At 43.8% G+C, this 20,220-nt stretch overlaps 1 protein-coding gene across 3 annotated transcripts in view; it reads left to right on the forward strand.

The window, feature by feature from the left end:
- zzef1 (zinc finger, ZZ-type with EF hand domain 1) overlaps positions 1-20,220 on the forward strand; it is a 240,311-nt gene that overhangs the window by 162,622 nt on the left and 57,469 nt on the right. For 2 of the 3 annotated variants that reach the window (XM_060848324.1, XM_060848326.1), the window contains exons 41-48: positions 194-471; positions 939-1,113; positions 2,337-2,469; positions 13,484-13,680; positions 14,260-14,379; positions 14,726-14,917; positions 16,373-16,473; positions 18,825-18,960. In XM_060848324.1, the coding sequence (XP_060704307.1) occupies positions 194-471; positions 939-1,113; positions 2,337-2,469; positions 13,484-13,680; positions 14,260-14,379; positions 14,726-14,917; positions 16,373-16,473; positions 18,825-18,960 (1,332 nt within the window). The remainder of the gene's footprint in view (positions 1-193; positions 472-938; positions 1,114-2,336; positions 2,470-13,483; positions 13,681-14,259; positions 14,380-14,725; positions 14,918-16,372; positions 16,474-18,824; positions 18,961-20,220) is intronic. The other variant, XM_060848325.1, reaches the window with a different exon arrangement.

Below are 20,220 nucleotides of genomic sequence, written 5' to 3' on the forward strand. Positions count from 1 at the left end.
CCTCTTTCGGGTCACAGTCGAGTCACCTTGCCAGGCTAAGAAAGAAAAACCCAAGTTTTGCAAGCCTTTCCAAAGAACTCAGTCCATTGACATTTCAGAATGTACAGCTGTGTTCACAATAGCTGTTTTGATAGTTACCACTGGGCATTCTGAACCAGTGCACAGATTTTTGATACTATCTTCAATCCCACAGGATTCATCCATGTGCCTACCAAACCTGAGGCAAGTACTGAAACTGCTATTTCGGGTGGCAATGCAGAACCCTGGGCAACTGATTGAGACCTATCACTTGACGCTGGGGCTACTTGGACAATTACTGTTGAGAATCTCCCCAGCAGAGGCTGATGCAGCAGTCAAGGATGTCCTCTTTGCATCGTGGGCATTGCTTAGTACAGCAGAAGGCAAGCTGAAGCACCCTGGCTGGATGACTACACAGGTTTTGTTTAGTCTCGGAGCAGTGTGCTTGGACTGGTAATGTTTATTCGTTTGTTTATTTTTGTATGAGGGAGCGCTTAAAGCTTTAAAATAATTTCTAGCACAGTTTGGTACAGTAATAAATTGTGTTTTTTTTAATTTCACCTTCTTCCTCTTTGAGTCCTTCCCAGTGTCAGAGCCAATATATAATCACTCCATCGCTTTGACTAAAACAGATAATCTGGTAATTTTTCTCATTCATGGGATTGTGCCATGTGGCAATTTCCTACTGTTTTTTCAACATTTCAGTAGATCTTAGAATTCAGAAATTGCATTGTCTGAAGCACTTCTGAGGTTGTGAAAGGCATTATATGAATGTATTTTTATTGGTGTAGATTTCAAGATTATAATAGTGATTGTTAAATTCTGGGACCTTGTCTAGAAAGCTGAACATCACAAAATGCCTTGTTTGTATTTCTTGAATGAAGAAGTGCCCCATCACTATGCCTTTCACTTGATTGAAGCAGGATTAGCCTGGACTGGGCATCTTCAGTGGCAGATATCCTCAGGGACCTGAACTTTAGCCCGCAATGGCAGGAGGTGATTGCGGCCTGCACACAGCGGTGCATTGAGGAGTTGCCGTTCCATCTGAAACGCACCAACATCTTCACCCTGCTGGTTCTGGTCGGATTCCCAGAGGTAAAACAACCATTTCAGTGTGAGTTGAAATGCAATCTGTAGTGTTGCCATGTTAAAATGAAATGAATGACATTGGAGTAACTGAAAGGAGTACAAGAGTGAGTGAACAACATTAAGAGAACAGGTAACCCACACTCTTGGTCAGATCCTCCTTAGCAATAGTATAGGCCGAAATAAATACTACTTCCAAATAGTTTCAGGATATTTAGCTAATCTATATCTTGATGGCCATAATAAGTATCACTTGACACTGACTAATTTATAATGAAGATCGATGAATTATCTAATGTGGAATGATCATAAATGGTTTTAAACTTTAAGATTCTAATTTTCAGTTCATGCAACATTAAGCCTTCATATATTCAAATCCTCTGTTCAAAGCTTTTCAACTTGTTACTTCCTGGTATTTTGTATTCAATAACTATAAATAGTTTGGCTGTGAAGTGTTAGAATCATAGAATCCCAACAGTGTGGAAGCAGGCCATTTGGCCCATTGAGTCCACACCAACTATCCAAAGAGTACCTCACCCAGACCCCCTTACACTATCCCTGTAAGCCTGCACTTCCCATGGCCAATCCACCTAGCCTGCACATCCCTGCACACTATAGACAATTTACCAAATGCCAATCCATCTAACCTGCACATCTTCGAATTGTGGGAGGAAACGAGCACCCAGAAGAAACCCCGACAGACACGGAGAATGTGCAAGCTCTACACAAGTGGTCGTCTGAGGCTGGAATCGAACCTGGCTGCCGGTGCTGGGAGGCAGCAGTTCTAACCACTGAACCAGCGTGCTGCTGGTGTTGGATCAACCTTGTGCTGTAAATTGAAAGTTTAATCCATAAACTGATTAACAGCTTGCTGGTTACCCCTGCCTCTGACTTTAACCTGCTCATCAGCTTTGTTTAATCAGAGCTGTTCAAACAGAATTATAACGTGAGTCAGTTACTTGGATTCAAGGCATCCCATCTGTTTTTAAATATGTGATCACGTTCTGGTTCAGGAAGGTTTTGGTGAATATGGCAGCTGGTATTTTGGGCTGTGAGTATAAGTCATGAGGTGAAGACCCTTCCAGTGAAACTGGTGTCTTGCTGCAGCAGGTTTACTCAGTTGTCTATTGAGCAGTTCTGCCAGTGAAACACAATTCATTGCTTATTAAAGGGATCAAAATTATTTGTGATTTGTTGTTGATTGTAAAATCCAAACTCCTGTTCTTCCGCAGGTACTCTGCAGAGGCACTCATACTGTTTACATAGACAATGCTAATGAGTCACATGATGTCATTGTGCTGAAGCATTTTACAGAGAAGATTCAAGCCGTGGTAATTGACACTAAGACTCGAAAACGTAAAACAGGTAACTGACCTCCCCATGGGTGACATATACCCTTGAGATCCAGCTCAAGTACAATAAGAGCAGTTGGTTGATCTTGCATTTCTGAAAGGAGAGTAAGGCAAAGCCCAACCAGTGTTTAATGCACCTCCTAGGCGTCAGTTACAGAATAGCCTTTTTATTGAGACCTGTGGACCAATTCACATTTTTGTCCCTTGTTCAGCATGTAGGGATCGTGAATATGCAAAAGGTATAAGAAGAGCTGTGTAACGGCAGTGATTTAACTTAACGGCTTAGTTTGACAAGTAGACCGACCCTCCGAAGAGCAACCCACCCAGACCCACTTCCCTCTGATTAATGGGCAATTTAGCATGGCCAATTCACCTGACCTGCCCATCTTTGGACTGTGGGAGGAAACCGGAGCACCCGGAGGAAAAGCATGCAGACACAGTGGGGAATGTGCAAACTCCACACAGTCAGTTGCCCGAGGCTGGAATCGAAGCTGGGTCCCCTGGTGCTGTGAGGCAGCAGTGCTAGCCACTGAGCCAGTGTCACCCAGAGACTGCCATCTTACTTTCAACTCCATGGTTCATAAATTATATTGGGGACAGGATTTCCAGAGAACATTTTGAATCCCTATGGAATTCAGTCCACTGTAGACAGCTCACCACAAAAGCTGTTTTTTTGCTTGTTTTGGGAAAAAAAAAGCAGTCCTCCTGTGAGACAAAGAGAAAACATAGGTAAAAGAAATTACACTGTTCTTTAAAATTATAGTTTTGAGGTTGGATCATGATGTAAGGAAAATCATCTATTTGCCAAAATATGGCTAGAATACCCTGAGTTTTAAAAGTGACCACAGTAAAGGCATATAAGCAAAACTAAGCTCAACACAAGGGCAATAGAACTGGATGCAGGAATTGCATTTGAAATTGTCAATGCTGTGATTGTTACACAGGAGATTTCAACACTGCCAACTTGTATTTGTATCATTGAATCCTATATCATAGAAGGAAGACATCAGGTCCATTTGCAGCTGCAGTGACACTTAAAGGATATAGAACTTGCCAGCAAGAGTAGGCTATTCAGCCCTTCAGACCTGTTCTATCATTTAGTAAGGTCATGGCTGATCTGATTTTGGTCTCGCTGCACATTCCTGTCGGTATCTCACGGCAGGGCTGTCGATCAGCCTTGTGAAACAATCCAGTTCGATTTCCCCCCTTGCTCCTTCTGAATCATCTTCTCCAACCTTTTGTTCAATTCCATTTTGAATCCATACCTGCCACAAATCCAACTGCTTGTCGTATCAAAGAGTTGTTTCCGTAGCTACAGGAGCGATAACAAAGATGCACAGGTTTGCAGTGCTCGGAAAAAGAAATTTTGCTCATGTAACTTTTTTTTAGCTTTCTTTACCTAAGCTCTTTATTAGTTTAAACACCTCCAGCAAATCTCTTAGCTTTCCCTGTCGTAAGCATTTTTAGACTATCCATAATTATGGGACTGTCGTGCCTTAGTCTGGGAATCCTTAGGGAAGATCTAGGCACTGTATCTGGGGTGGCTGCTGGAGGGTAAATTCACATTTGACATGGGAATCTTTTAAAGGCCAATTAATTAGAGTTGAGGGCCACCATGTTCCTGTGAAAAGGAAGGATAAGGATAGCAAGGTTCAGGAACCTTGAATAATGAGAAATTGTGAGCTTAGTCTAAAAGAAAAAGGAGGCATATGTAAGGTTTCAAAAACTGAAGAGCAGAATGTAGAGAACTATGAAGAAAGTTGAAGTGTAGGACCTCAAATGTGGTTATCTCAGGACCACTACTAGTGCCATGAGCTAGTCAGAGTAGAAATAGGATTAGATTAGATTAGATTAGACTTACAGTGTGGAAACAGGCCCTTCGGCCCAACAAGTCCACACCGACCCGCCGAAGCGCAACCCACCCATACCCCTACATTTACCCCTTACCTAACACTACGGGCAATTTAGCTTGGCCAATTCACCTGACCCGCACATCTTTGGACTGTGGGAGGAAACCGGAGCACCCGGAGGAAACCCACGCAGACACGGGGAGAATGTGCAAACTCCACACAGTCAGTCGCCTGAGTCGGGAATTGAACCCGGGTCTACAGGCGCTGTGAGGCAGCAGTGCTAACCACTGTGCCACCGTGCCGCCCACATATATAGGATGAACGTGTGCCTGAAAAGATGGTGGGTTTCAGATTTGTGGGGCATTGGGACCGGTTCTGGGGGAGGTGGGATCTGTATAAACTGGACGAGTTACACCTGGGCAGGACTAGGACTGATGTCTTTGGGGGGGGGGGGGGGGGGGGGGGGATACTTGGTAAAATAGGAGGGTTTAAACGAGTGTGGCAGAGGGATGGGAACCAGAGGAGTAGAGTGGTTGAAACAGAAATTGAGGGAGAGGTAGAAACCAAGGTAAACATGTCTAAGAACAACAACAGGCAGGGAAACACTGCAGAAAAGAGCATGGGAGGTGGTCTCTGAAATACAGGTGTTTCAATGCAAGAAGCATAATTGTCAAGGCAGAAGAATTTAGAGCTTGAATTAATACTTGGAACTATGAGATTATTGTGATTATAGAGACTTGGTTGAAAGAGGGACAGGACTGGCAGCTGAAAGTCCCAGTATTTAGATATTTCAAGTGTGATAGAAAGGACTAGGGGGTTAAAAGGGGCTGGGTGAGCTGCACTACAGGTAAAGGAGTATCTCACAGTTGTACTGAGGGAGAACATATCAGACAACTTGTGCACTGAGGCAGTATGGGTAGAACTCAGCATTAGACAAAGTGAAATTACAAAGCCAGGGATATATTACAGGCCTCCCAATGACCAGCAGGAGATAGAGGAGAGGATAGGTATCAGATTTTGGAAAGATGTAAAAACAGCAGGCTTGTTGTGGTGGGTGATTTTTAACTTCCCCTGTATTGACTGGGACTCATTTTGTGTTGGGGCAGAATTTGTAAGGACCATTCAGGAGGGTTTCCTGATACAGTGTATCAACAGTCCAACTCAGGAAGTGGTTATACTGGACCTGGTTTTGGGAAGTGAGCCCGACCAGGTGAGTGAAGTTTCAGTGGGGGAGCATTTTGGGAGTAGTGACCATAACACCATGGGTTTAAAGGTACTTGTGGATAGAGATAACAGCACCCCTCAGGTGAAGGTCTTAAATTGGGGGAAGCTGAAAATGTGTTGCTGGTTAAAGCGCAGCAGGTCAGGCAGCATCCAAGGAACAGGAAACTCGACGTTTCGGGCAAAAGCCTTTCATCAGGAATGAGGAAAATGTGTCCAGCAGGCTAACATAAAAGGTAGGGAGGAGGGACTTGGGGGAGGAGGGGGTGCGATGGAGATGTGATAGGTGGAAGGAGGTCAAGGTGAGGGTAATAGGCCGGAGTGGGGTGGGGGCGGAGAGGTCAGGAAGAAAATTGCAGGTTAGGAGGGCGGTGCTGAGTTCGAGGGAATCGACTGAGACAAGATGGGGGGAGGGGAAATGAGGAAACTGGAGAAATCGGAGTTCATCCCTTGTGGTTGGAGGGTTCCCAGGCGGAAGATGAGGCGTTCTTCCTCCAACCGTCGTGTTGTTATGTTCTGGCGATGGAGGAGTCCAAGGACCTGCATGTCCTCGGTGGAGTGGGAGGGGGAGTTGAAGTGTTGAGCCACGGGGTGGTTGGGTTGGTTGGTCCGGGCGTCCCAGAGGTGTTCCCTGAAGCATTCCTCAAGTAGGCGGCCCGTCTCCCCAATATAGAGGAGGGTGCAGCAGATGCAATAGGTGTGTGTGGCGGATATGGAAGGATCCCTTGGGGCCTTGGAGAGAGGTAAGGGAGGAGGTGTGGGCGCAAGTTTTGCATTTCCTGCGGTTGCAGGGGAAGCAACACATTTTCAGCTCTGATCTCCAGCATCTGCAGACCTCACTTTTTACTCTTAAATTGGGGAAAGGCAAACTACAACAATATTAGACGGAACTGGATAATTTTGATTGGAGGCAGATGTTTAAGGGTAAATCCACATTGGACATGTGGGAGTATTCGAAACGTCAGTTGATAAGTGTTCAGGGGTGGCACATTCCTGCGAGAATGAAGGGTAGGTAAGTTATGTGAACCTTGGATGACAAGGGATGTTATGACCTTTGTCAAAATGACAAAGGAACCAGACATAAGCTCTAGGAGCAGGGGAACTTACAAACCCCTTGAAGTATATAAGGAAAATAGGAAATAACTGAAACAAGGAATGAGAGAGGTTAAGAGGGGTCGTGAAATGTTGTTAGCAAATGGGATTAAGGAGAATCCTGAGGCATGCATACAAAGTAAAAGGGTAGCCAGGGAAAGGGTTGGCCCACTCAGGGACAAAAGAGGGAATCTATGTGTGGATCCAAAAGAGGGAGGTGAGTTCCTAAACAAATATTTTGCGTTGGTATTCACCAAAGTGGAGGATGATCTCTGGGAAGAGAGAATTGAATTTCTAAGCCAAGTTGCTTTTAAAAAGGAAGGAGTATTGTGTGTCTTAAAAAGTATTAAGGTAGATCAGACCCTGACTCCTGATGGGATCTATCCATGAATATTGAGGGAAGCAAGAGAAGAAATTACTACAGCATTGATAGACATCTTTGTTTCCTGTTTGGCCACAGGTGAGGTTCGAGAGGATTGGAGAATAGTCAATGTTGTCTGATTGTTTAAATGTAGCAGGGATAATCATGGAAGTTAGAGGACTGTGAGCCTCACACAAGTGGTAAGGAAATTATTGCAAAATATTCTCAGGGACAGGATCCGAATACATTCAGAAGCACATAGACTTATTAGCAATAGACAGCATGGTTTTGTGCCTCATTAACTTGATGGAGGTTTTTGAGGAGGTGACAGAAATGATTGAGGGAAAAGCAGTTGATTTTGTCTACATGGCCTTCACTAAAGCCTTTGACAAGGTACCTCATAGCAGACTGGTATAAAAGGTAAAGTCACATGGTATTGGGGTGCACCGGATACAGCACTGGCTTAGTCATAGGAGACAGAGGGTAGTGATGGAGAGATGCTTTTCAGAATGGAGGTCTGTGGTGTGACTAGCAATGTTCCACAGGGATCACTGCTGAGACTTCTGCTGTTGTGGTCTACATAAATAATTTGAAGGAAAGCATAGTTGGTCTAATTAGTAAGTTTGCAAATGATATAAAGATTGTGGAGTTCCATATAGTGAGGAGGTTGTCAGAGGATACAGCAGGATATAGATCAGTTGGAGAAATGGGCAGAAAAATGGCAGATGGAGTTTAATCTGGACAAATGTGAGATGATGCATTTTGGAAGGTCAAGTACAGGTAGAAATTATACAGTGAATGGCAGAACTGCTTAAGAATATTGATATGCAGAGGGATCTGGGTGTGCAGCCCACAGATCACTGAAGGTGGCAGCACAGATAAGGGAGTAAAAAGGCCTATGGCATGCTTGCCTTCATTGGAAAGGGTATTGAGTGTAAGAATAGGCAAGTTACACTGCAGTTTTATAGAACTTTAATTAGGCCCCATGTGAAATATTGTGTACAGTTGTCGCCACCACACTACCAGCAGGATGTGGATGCCTTGGAGAGAGTACAGTAAAGGTTTACCAGGATGTTGCTTGATATGGGGGATATTAACCATGAAGAAAGTTTGGATAGACTGGGTTTGTTTTGACTGGAACGCAGGAAGTTCAAGGATGACGTGATAGAGATTTATAAGATTGTGAATGGCATGGGATAGAGTAGAAAGCATGAGGCCTTATCCCAGGGTGGAGGCATCAATTACTAGGGGACACAAATTCAAGGGAATTTTAAAAGAGGTGTGCGAGGTGAGTTTTTCACAGAGTGGTGAGTGCCTGGAATGTGCTGCCAGAGGAGGTGGTGGAAGCAGACACAATCGCAGCATTCAAGAAACATCCGGACAAATGCACGAATAGGAAGGGAATAGAGGGATATGGATCCTGTAAGTGAAGACAGTTTAAGTATGGAAGGGCAACATGTGTTGGTGCAGGCTTGGAGAGCTGAAGGGCCTGTTCCTATGCTGTATTGTTACTTATTCCTTGTTCTCTTGAACAAGGAAGAGCTCTTGAAGAATATAAGAAGGCAGGAAACAATTTAAATAAGGAGTTAGGAGGGCTCAAAGGGGCCATGAAATATTCTTGGCAAACAAGATTAAGGAAAATCCCAAGGCATTTTGAACATACCTAAGGAGCAAGAGGGTAACTCGGGAAAGGGTAGGCCCACTCTCGAACAAAGGCGGAAATTTATGTATAGAGCCAAAGTGGGTGAGATTATTAATGAATACTTTGCATCGGTTCGCAAAGTAGAAGGACATAGTAGGTGGTAAGTCCACAGAGGGGTATGTCAATATTCTAGGGCATGTTGATATTTAAAAAAGAAAGTAGTGCTGTTGGTTGTTTTGAAAAGCATTGAGGTAGCTACATCTTTAGGACCTGATGGGACCTAGCTCACAATATAAAGGAGACGGAGGAGGAAATTGGCACCTTGTATGAAACACAAAATCTTTGCGTTCTCCTTAGTCAGAGGCAAGGTACCAGAGGACTGGAGAATAGCCAAAGTTGTACCTTTGTTTAAGGAAGGTAACAGGGATAATCCAGAAACTTATGGACCGGAGGTAAGCCTTACGTCAGTGGTAAGAAAATTATTTGGAGAAGATTCTTAGGGACAAGATATACTCGCAGATGGAAAAAGAATGGACTTATTAGGTAAAGGCAGCTTGGCTTTGGAGAGGGTACAGAAAAGGTTTACCAGAATTAGGGTGTGGGTTTGCTCGCTGAGCTGTAGGTTTGATATCCAGACGTTTCATTACCTGGCTAGGTAACATCATCAGTGGTGACCTCCAAGTGAAGCGAAGCTGTTGTCCCCTGCTTTCTATTTATCTGTTTGTCCTGGATGGGCTTCCTGGGGTTTGTGGTGATGTCATTTCCTGTTCGTTTTCTGAGGGGTTGTTAGATGGTATCTAGATCTGTGTGTTTGTTTATGGCGTTGTGGTTGGAGTGCCAGGCCTCTAGGAATTCTCTGGCATGTCTTTGCTTAGCCTGTCCCAGGATAGATGTGTTGTCCCAGCAGAAATGGTAGTTTTTTTTCATCCGTGTGTAGGGCTACGAGGGAGAGAGGGTTGTGTCTTTTTGTGGCTAGCTGGTTTTCGTGTATCCTGGTGGCTAACTTAGGTGGCTACGTAGATGACACCTTTGTCATCACAAAACAAAACAAGATAGAAGAAACATTTAACATCATCAGCAACACCCTCACAGGCATAAAGTTCACCAAGGAGGAAAAAACCGACAACAAACTCGCATTCCTGGACGTCACAGTAGAAAGAACGGACAACGGAGAACTACAAACCTGTGTATACAGAAAACTGACAAACACTGACCAAATACTTAACTACACCAGCAACCATCCCAACACACACACAGCTGTATCAGAACACTACTCCAACGAGCTACCACACACTGCAGCACAGATGAACTTCGAAAAACAGAGGAGAACCACCTATACAACGTATTCAAGAAGAACGGATACTCAAAAAATACAGTGCGCAGATTCCTCAAGAACAAACCACAACAAGCAGAACAAACACAGCCAGAAACCCTAACCACCTTACCATACATCAAAGAAGTTTCAGAAATGACAACCAGACTACTGAGACCCCTCGGAATCCTAGTAGCATACAAACCCACCAACACTCTCAAACAAAAACTAACAAACTTAAAAGACCCAGTACAACCCACGGACAAAACCAACGTCATCTACAAAATTCCATGCAAGGACTGCCACAAACACGACGTAGGACAAACAGGAAGAAAGTTAGCCACAGGATACGCGAACACCAGCTAGCCACAAAAAGACACGACCCCCTTTCCCTCATAGCCCTACACACGGATGAAAAAAGCCACCATTTCGACTGGAACAACACATCTATCCTGGGACAGGCTAAGCAGAGGCATGCCAGAGAATTCCTAGAGGCCTGGCACTCCAACCACAACGCCATAAACAAACACACAAATCTAGATACCATCTATCAACTCCTCAGAAAATGAACAGGAAATGACATCACCACAAACCCCAGGAACCCCATCCAGGAGAAAGATATAAATAGAAAGCAGGAGACAACAGCTTCGCTTCACTTGGAGGTCGCCACTGATGATGTTACCTAGCCAGGTAATGAAACGTCTGGATATCAAACCTACAGCTCAGCGAGCAAACCCACACCCTAAACCTCAACCTGAGCTACAAACCTTGTTTACCAGAATGTTGCCTGGTTTGGAGGGTATTAGCTACTGGGAGAGATTGGACAAATTTGGTTTATTTTCACTTGAATGTCAAAGGCAGACAGGTTTAGAAAATAGAGAACATGAATGGGTTGGATGTCGTCGGAGTCTTGGTCCCAGTATACAAATGTCAGTTACTGGGGGATATTGGTTTAAGGTCGAAGGGTAGGTTTAAACAAGATTTGAGAGACAAGTTTTTGTTACACAATGGTGGGTGGTATGTGCCTGAAATGTGCTGCTAGATGAGGTGGTAGAAGCAGATAAAATAATGATGTTAGGAGGCATCGTGACTGAGAGGAATAAGCAGGGAACAGAGGGAATATGGACGAGGTAGAGGCAAAAGGATTTTAGTTTAGAGAGGTGTTATGTTTCAGCGTAGGCTTGGTGGGCCGAACGGCCTGTTCCTGTGCTGTGCAGTTCTTTGTTCTATATCAATCTGTTTTACTTGCTCTTGTTTTGATTTTCCACCTTCCACTAGTGATCTGTGTAAAGTGTCTCACTTCCTATCAGTTGTCAACCTTTACCATTTGGTGAACATGACCTTGTACTTTCCTTGCCCTTGAACTTCCCCTTGCCCTGTCCGTGCGTTAGTAGCAGCTTCCTCTTTAAGGTGCTTCTTTGCTGCATTTCTATCACTTTAGTAGAACTTAGTTTATTTGGCGTGGGTATTTTTACGAGCCTAATTCATTGCCAACCATCTTTTCTGGTGCAGTCTCAAAGTTTCCTTGAAATGCTGACACGATGCTGTTTTTCTTCAACCCTGGAACAAATTTTCTGTGATGAGAGAGTTGGTTAATGCTACAACTTTATGAATTTGACAATGTCTTTAATATGGGCATGTAGCTGCCTGAAAATTCTGCCTGCAGCCTCTTACATTAAACGTTTAACCCTCAGATATGATACTTCTCAGGAAAACTAGCTGATTACCTTTTCTACCTTACCTTCACCTGCTGCTTTCTTCGGTGAAACAATTCGTGCACCTCACCTTTTTTTGCAAATGATACTCAAGTTGATCACTTCTTTTCTCCTCATTGTTTCTTATTTTCTCTCCAATGTTTAAAAGCATTCAATTTGTGGTTGTCCTGGCGAGCAATATTTCCCAAAGGAGACAGTCAGTGTCTATTCACTCGCATACAATATGCCTCCATCTGTTTTATCCTATTTTTCAGAATGTGTGCCCTGCCCCCTGTCACAAAACAGCATCATGTTGTTCTCATCCAGATTCACCTTTCCATTCAACAATTAGCTGGTCTGTGTTGAAGGGTGTGAGTGATCCTGTTCAAAGCAGAACTTTTTTCAGGATACTCTCCTGAGATGATCACACCTGTCAATGGGTTAATGTATTTTGCAACAATTTTTGTCCTGCCAGCTTTACTCGGGTGTGGATTTTCACTTCGTATGTTCTCCTGGAGCCCAAAGTAATTTGTTGTGCAATAAAACAGACAACATCCTGACAGGACATGAGAAAGGTGGTTGTGGTTCTGTTCGCCGAGCTGGGAGTTTTTCTTGCAAACGTTTCGTCCCCTTTCTAGGTGACATCTTCAGTTCTTGGGAGCCTCCTGTGAAGCGCTTCTGTGCTGATTCCTCCGGCATTTATACTGGTTTGAATCTGCCGCTTCCGATTGTCAGTAGCTGTCCGCTGCAGTGGCCAGTATGTAGGGTCTATGTCGATGTGCCTGTTGATCGAATTCGCTGATGAGTGCCATGCTTCTAGGAATTCCCTGGCTGTTCTCTGTTTGGCCTGTCCTATAATAGTGGTGTTGTCCCAATTGATACCCAGCATGAGCAAAACCAACGTGGTTTACAAAATCCCATGCAAGGACTGCACAAAACACTACATAGGACAAACAGGAAGACCGCTAACAACCTGCATCCATGTACACCAGCTGGCCACGAAACGACACGACCAGCTTTCCCTAGTAGCCATACACTCAGATGACAAACAACATGAATTCAATTAGGACAACACCACCATTATAGGACAGCCAAACAGAGAACAGCCAGGGAATTCCTAGAAGCATGGCACTCATCTGCGAATTCTATCAACAGACACATCAACATAGACCCTATATACCGGCCACTGCAGCGGACAGCTACTGACAATCGGAAGCGGCAGATTCAAACCAGTATAAATGCCGGAGGAATCAGCACAGAAGCGCTTCACAGGAGGCTCCCAAGCACTGAAGATGTCACCTAGAAAGGGGACGAAATGTTTGCAAGAAAAACTCCCAGCTCGGCGAACAGAACCAAACAACGAGCATCCGAGCTACAAATCTTCTCACAAACTTTGAATGACAAGGTGGTTGTGGAGATGATTTGTTCCTCTGGTGAGACAATCTGGAACTAGGGAGTCACTGATTTTAAAAATTAGGGTCGCCCATTTAAAGAAGAGAGCATTTTCTTCATCTTGAGTCCTTCGGAACGCTTTCCCTCCAAAAATGGTGGAGGCAGAACCCTTGAATATTTGTAAGGCAGCATTAGTTTGGTAACAGTGGATGTATAGGGTTGTCAGAGGTAAGTGGGAATGTGGTATTAAAGTTAAAATCAGATCAATCATGATTTTACTGAACAGAGGAACAGACTCGAAGGCTACCCTGCTCATAATTCATACGAGTGTATGTAAAGAATTTGAAATTAGCTGAACGCAAACAAATAATTTAAAAGCAGAGAACTTAAAAGGATGGGATGCAGCAATTGGGACGTGAAAGTTAATCATTCTCTTTGAATGTCCATTTCTGTTTTAACTCAGTGAGGGATTACCGGTTGGCGCAGGTTTGTAAACCTGAATGTATGGCGACTCAACCTCAACTCATCCAGTTCCTACAGCACTTTATGTTAATCTACAGCCACCTACTACAGACCAATATAGACAGCAGCTGCCCAGATGCAGTGGAGGCTACCTGGCTCCAATCACTTGCTCTGAAGGGTCTCTACAAAACACTGCAGGTAATCACTTGTTAACGAAACTAACAATTGCTTTGGAAATTTGGCCAATTCAAATGAGAGAGAATGCTGTCCTTGTCCATCTAGATGATGGTCATGGGTGTGGAAGGTAACTTTTAAGGAGCCTAGGTGAAATACCGCTGTACATTTCATAGTACACATTGCTGTCACGAGGCATCAGTACTGTGAGGGCATGAATGTTGAAGTTGTTGGATGGTGGTGCCAGTCGAGTGGCTGCTTGGTGGATGGTGTCAAGCTTTTTGAGTTTTGTTTGAGCTGCAATAATGCAAACAAGTGGAGAGTGTTTCAGCATATTCTTGATTTGTGCTTTACCAGGAGGTGAGTTGACCCTCACGTGTATACTTGCAGAGTCCCACGTTGCATTTCATTGATTATAAGAGTCTTTGTGGCTATTCCTGAAAAATATGAAGAATCTATGGGGATCCTGAATCAGGTTATTTGGTTGTATTGCAGTGGTCATGCCTTGTTCCATTGTTTGTCAGGACTTTGTTGTCAGGCTGGTTTCTTTGGGATTTTCCTTCATTCTTGTAAGTGGCTAACATTTCCCTGTCTTTGTTGCAGAAACATAGTGTTGAAGAGATCCATCCGATCATTCTCCAATCTGGTTTGATTAAGTTGCTTCAGAAGAAATGCACCAAGGGGACAGGATTTAGTAAGCTGTGGCTGCTTTGTGACCTAGAGGTAAGAACAGGACCTTCAGCCAGTATGAGATTTCTAAGTTTGTACATCATGTTTCTGAATTCACTTAAGCTTTGTGCAGCTAATTGTGCGTTAGAGATGCTTCAAACTAATCTGTATGCTGCCTTTCCTGGCTTCACATTCTTAACTGGTCAGAAACTCTTTTCCATCTGCTGACAGGGAACATAGAAGTTCTTTTGATATTAATTAATCTCTTCGAGATGTGTTCTGCATTTGACATCTGATACTGAAACCTATCATATGATTATGTCTTCAATAAACCAGACATGTGCGCAATTGTATTGGAATCCAACTTTAACCTCACTTTGTTCTTTGTTGTTGCACCAAGACCCTGTCGATCATGATGTATTCATCAAAGAAGGAGGCCAGTCTTACTGGTGAAGGGGCATCCTCTGTAGCAGAGGAGAAGGAGCAGGTTTCAGATCATGAGCCTAAAAGCAGTGGCTCTGTGTTTGAACTTGATGAAACTAAACCTGATCCTTTGGAAGGCCTTGATGAAGCTACAAAAATCTTTTTCCAGGTATGGATGTAACTTGCATATGCTAATAAAAGACGATTATAGTGCTGAATATTCTTTTATTCAGAATAAAATGTAACTTCCAGCAAGTTAGCACTCTGGTCACTTCCTGGCTACGCGGATGTTTTTACTCGCTACTCAATGAGAATTAGTGGTGCGGTGTTTATTATTCAATGACCATTTGTACGATCCCTTATCTCATTTATTGAAATTGATGTGAGATTACCTTGGCCGCATTTTGTAGCAGCTCCTTCCGCCAAGTCCAAAACGATGCGTATAACATTAAAATGGAAACCTTTAGCTCTTTGCCTGCGGTATTCTGTTGTTTAAGAAGGTACAAGTGAGAAAGTATCTGAAAATTTTGGTCAATTCACTCAATATTGGTCAATATTAACATATCTAGAAATCCCTGACCATGTTTGATTTTCTATTGTTTCTTAAAAACTTGCAGCTCTTGTGTAAAGGAGAGCTTTGTGCATGAGACATGTTCTTTAATTCTCACACTCGTAGATAATTTAAGTACCCTTTGCTATTGGACCAAGTCTACTAGGCTTAAACTATGACTTATTTCTTTCTGTAAATGTGTTAGCTGCTTTCAGCCTGTTATTTCTACTAGTGCCCCCATCACCTCACTTGTGATGACTATTATAACATGGTATCTCATTTAACAATGAGTATTAGAAAACTGTTTAGCCTCAGTGCATTGGAAATTGAAATTGAATACATATATCTCTATCCTCTGACAAAATCTGTGTATTTTCGTCCAGAATGGGTACCCAGCTATCAATTAAGATTCTTTAAAATATTTATGTCTCTTTGTCTTTGGGAAATTGAACCAATTTAGTTCCGGCCACCATCTTGACTCCAGTAGGTGAACACAGAATAGACTGGAGATTCTACTGGGATTCCAGCCAGTACTTTTGGTAAATGATCTTATTAAGCCCTGAGTACACTGCTGTTGAGTTTTAAAAAAGCATGCTTAGGGAAGCAAATGTAGCATTTATTTTGGACCAGAAATGTATTATTCTCAAGTCTGGCTTAGTGGGATAATAAAGTTGCTTTAATTTCTAACTTTATGACCCAGGGTTTGAGAGGCAATCCTGTTTGCGCTTCACTTCTGGTCCATGTTCTCAGGTGGACTGACTGGTTAGCTGTGATTATTCCCTGTCAAGAGTTGGTAAAGTACACTCTAGCCCTGCTTGATGTCATGTTAAGAGCATCAACAAACCCCAAGCCATGGAACGACTTTTGGCTTGTCCACTGTTTCTCTCCAACTCGGGGGGGAAGCTTTGTTGAGGGAAGGATCTGATTAAACAATGGTTTAAGGCTCACACCCTGAGTACACTGAGTTTTTGTATTGATGATGATTATTTCTGATCGCACTTTGTTATTCCAGCAGTTAAAGGGAAGGCAGAAATTGGAACATTTCTGGTATAACAGATTTTTTTTTCCCCCCAGATAACTCACGATGCTCTAAATGCACCTCTGCACATCCTGCGAGCTATGTATGAGCTTCAGATGCGAAAAACAGACTCCTTCTTTCTCGAAGTTCAGAAGAGGTGAGTATGAAATATTAGAATTGAATCAAGTCCTATCAGAATTTTGCAGTGAAGTGTTCTATATGTTCTTAATAAGGTGTGGCTTTGGTTGTTGAAGTTTTCTTGAAAAAAATTGGTTAAAACCCACTGTGATTTGACCATCATTGACATTAGTTGAAATCTTAGTTTACTATAGTTTGCTTTGGGTATTGTGCATATTTCTCAAGAGCAGCAGGATGTTTGTACATAGGGAGGTTTTGACGTAATCGAGCCTGACACTTTGCAGCAGTGCTGAGGGAGTGCTTGATTATTATATGTTAAACCGAGGTCCCACTTGGTTGGTCAAGAGAACCTTGAAGAAAAACAATGGCCAACATTTATCTAAATCTTTATATCACTGATGTTGTCAATAATTAAACTTCAAATGCCAAGTAAATGCAAACCTGTTCTGTTTACAGCTTTTGGGTGGCTGCTTGTCCTGGTAAATTAGTCCAAAGACAGCTGGTAGCTAAGTAGCAGAAATATAGAAAATAGGAGGAGGAGTAGGCCATTCAGCTCTTTGATGTGAAAGTGAGGACTGCAGATGCTGGAGATCAGAGTCTAGATTAGGGGGAGCAGTGGTAGTTGGGTGCATTGATCTCTACACTGCTGAAGCCAGGTGCCAATTCGAAAACACCACCTCTTACCACCCACTCGACCATGACCCCACCCCCCCCCATCACCAAACCATCATCTCCCAGACCATACAGAACCTCTTCACCTCAGGAGAGCTTCCAACCTCGTAGTCCAGGAACCCCGCACTGCCCGGTTCTACCTTCTTCTCAAGATCCACAAGCCTGACCACCCCGGCCGACCTGTTGTCTCAGCGTGCTCCTGCCCCACCAAACACATCTCCACCTACCTTGACACTGTCTTATACCCCCGGTCCAGGAACTCCCCACATACATTCGAGACACCACCCACGCCCTCCACCTCCTCCAAGACTTCCGTTTCCCTGGCCCCCAACGCCTCATCTTCACCAAGGATATCCAATCCCTCTACACCTCTATCCGCCATGACCAGGCCTCCAAGCCCTCCGTTTCTTCCTCTCCCGATGTCCCCATCAATACCCCTCCATTAACACACATTCGTTTGGCTGAACTGGTCCTCACCCTTAACAATTTCTCCCTCGAATCCTCCCACTTCCTCCAGACCAGAGCGGGTAGCCATGGGGGGCCCCAGCTATGCCTGTCTCTTAGTCGGCTACGTAGAACAGTTGATCTTCCGTAATTACACCGGCACCACTCCTCCGCTACATTGATGACTGCATTGGCGCCACCTCGTGCTCCCGCGAGGAGGTTGAGCAGTTCATCAACTTCACCAACACATTCCACCCTGACCTTAATTCCACTTGGGCCATCTCTGACACCTCCCTCCCCTTCCTGGACCTCCCCATCTCCATCAATGATGACTGACTTAACACTGACATTTTTACAAACTCACCGACTCCCAGAGCTACCTGGATTACACCTCTTCTCCCCCCTACCTCCTGCAAAAATGCTATCCTGTATTCCCAATTCCTCCACCTCTGCTGTATCTGCTCCCAGGAGGACCAGTTCCACCACAGAACACACCAGATGGCCTCCTCCTTTAAAGACCGCAATTTCCCTTCCCACATGGTTAAAGATGACCTCCAATGCATCTCATCCACATCCTGCACCTCCACCCTCAAACCCCACCCCTCCAACCGTAACAAGGACAGAACCCCCCACTCCCGATGCTCACCTTCCACCCTACCAACCTTTCGCATAAACTGCATCATCCACTGACATTTCTGCCACCTCCAAACAGACCCCACCACCAGGGATATATTTCCCTCCCCACCCCTTCCTGCTTTCCGCAAAGACCATTCCCTCCGTGACTACCTAGTCAGGTCCACACTCCCCAACAATCCACCCTCCCATCCTGGCACCTTCCCCTGCCACTGCAGGAATTGCAAAACCTGTGCCCACACCTCCCCCCTCACCTCCATCCAAGACCCTAAAGGAGCCTTCCACATCCATCACAGTTTTACCTGCACATCCACCAATATCATTTATTAGCCCTAAGAGCTATTTCTAATTCAAATATCAGTATCTGTTTGGTTTTCCGCAGCAATAAATGTTATACACGTAAGGCCTGTGCAATTCATAGCAGCTGATGAACAGAAGTCAAAGATTTAAGTGAAAGAAGAATAAATTCACATATTTGTTTATGTAGCCTTTAGCCTGTCCACTGCTGCTGTAAATAACACTTGAGAGATGTGTTTGAACTTTTCAAATTGCATTGTTAATGATTCACAAAGAATGGCCCGAAAGATGACAGAAGTTCTATGTTTTTGAACTGACATTCAGGTTTGATGGGCACGTGATTACAACAGATGAGGCAATCCAGTCCATGTCTCTGAAGTGGCAGCCAAGCAAAGCCTCACGGACAGAAGACCACAGCACGAAAGCCGTCGACACTGACATGATGATTGTACCATGTGTGGTGTGTCCTTTCTTCCTTTTTTTTTCTTGATCTCCGCGTTTTCGAACTCTAGCTCTGTTTTCTCGTTGCCCCACAATACTCAGCCCCAGTTTGGGATTTATACCTGGTTGCCCAGTTTCTACAACATATGCACCAGCGTACGTGTCTGCATGAAGTAACAAACTCCTGTGTGTGCGGTAGCTACACTATGAAACTGTGTTGACAATTTGTTAAACCTTATTGAAACATCTAATCTCCTTAGACAAGATTTGGAGATGCTGGTGTTGGACTGGGGTGTACAAAGTTAAAACTCTCACAATACCAGGTTATAGTCCAACAGGTTTAATTGAAAGCACACTAGCTTTTGGTGAACACCTGATGAAGGAGCGTCGCTCTGAAAGCTAGTGTGCTTCCAATTAAACCTGTTAGACTATAACCTGGTGTTGTGTGATTTTTAATCTCCTTAGAGGTCTTGATAAGGTAGATGGGGAGCAGTTGTTTCTTCTTGAGTGAAGATTCTAGAGCAGAGGGCACAATCTCAGAGTAGGGTGTCCCTCAGCTAGGACAGAAGCTGAATCCTTAACTGTATTTAAGCTAAGATAGACACATTTCTAAACCAGGAGAGAATCAAGGTTTATGAGGAAAAGGCCAGAAAGTAGAGTTGAGGGTGATCATATTGGCCACGATCTCATTGAATGGTGGAGCAGACCCCGATGGGCTGAATGGACTACCTCTCATCTCGTGTCTTTTTAATTGATGAAAATTCTAGTCACAGTAATTTATTTCAGATTTGTAAGTGATTTCATGAATGCCATGCACAAGTGGCTGACTATTGCCACCCTCAAGGGATGGCCAGTACAAACTGGCCTAGACCGTTCACATTCCAAGGAGGAATAAAATACAATTAATCATAGGCAGGTTTGAATGTGAAGGGCCAGTGAAGGGCCAAATCCCCCAATACTGTGAGCGGATTTTTGAAGAATGATCCAACATAAGATGAGATGAGCAACAATGAGAGAGCCCCTGGTTCTGATGCAGTCCACATTTCGATACCCCCGTACCTGAATCAAGTATTACTTAATTCCTCAGCATTACCATTTTAGCTAGCTGGACTTTAGTGTATAAGATCAGAGATTGTTCGTGTTTCCTGTGGTAGAACTTTGTGGGTGCAGTTGAAACTGCCGGATTCTCAACAAAATTATCTTAGCAACGATTTTTACTTCAATCCAGGAGTAAACTGCAGTATCTGAACAGCAATCCCATTAAACCAGCTTTCTACCA

This window comes from Hemiscyllium ocellatum, chromosome 31, assembly GCF_020745735.1.
Source record: "Hemiscyllium ocellatum isolate sHemOce1 chromosome 31, sHemOce1.pat.X.cur, whole genome shotgun sequence".
NCBI classification, from domain to species: domain Eukaryota; kingdom Metazoa; phylum Chordata; class Chondrichthyes; order Orectolobiformes; family Hemiscylliidae; genus Hemiscyllium; species Hemiscyllium ocellatum.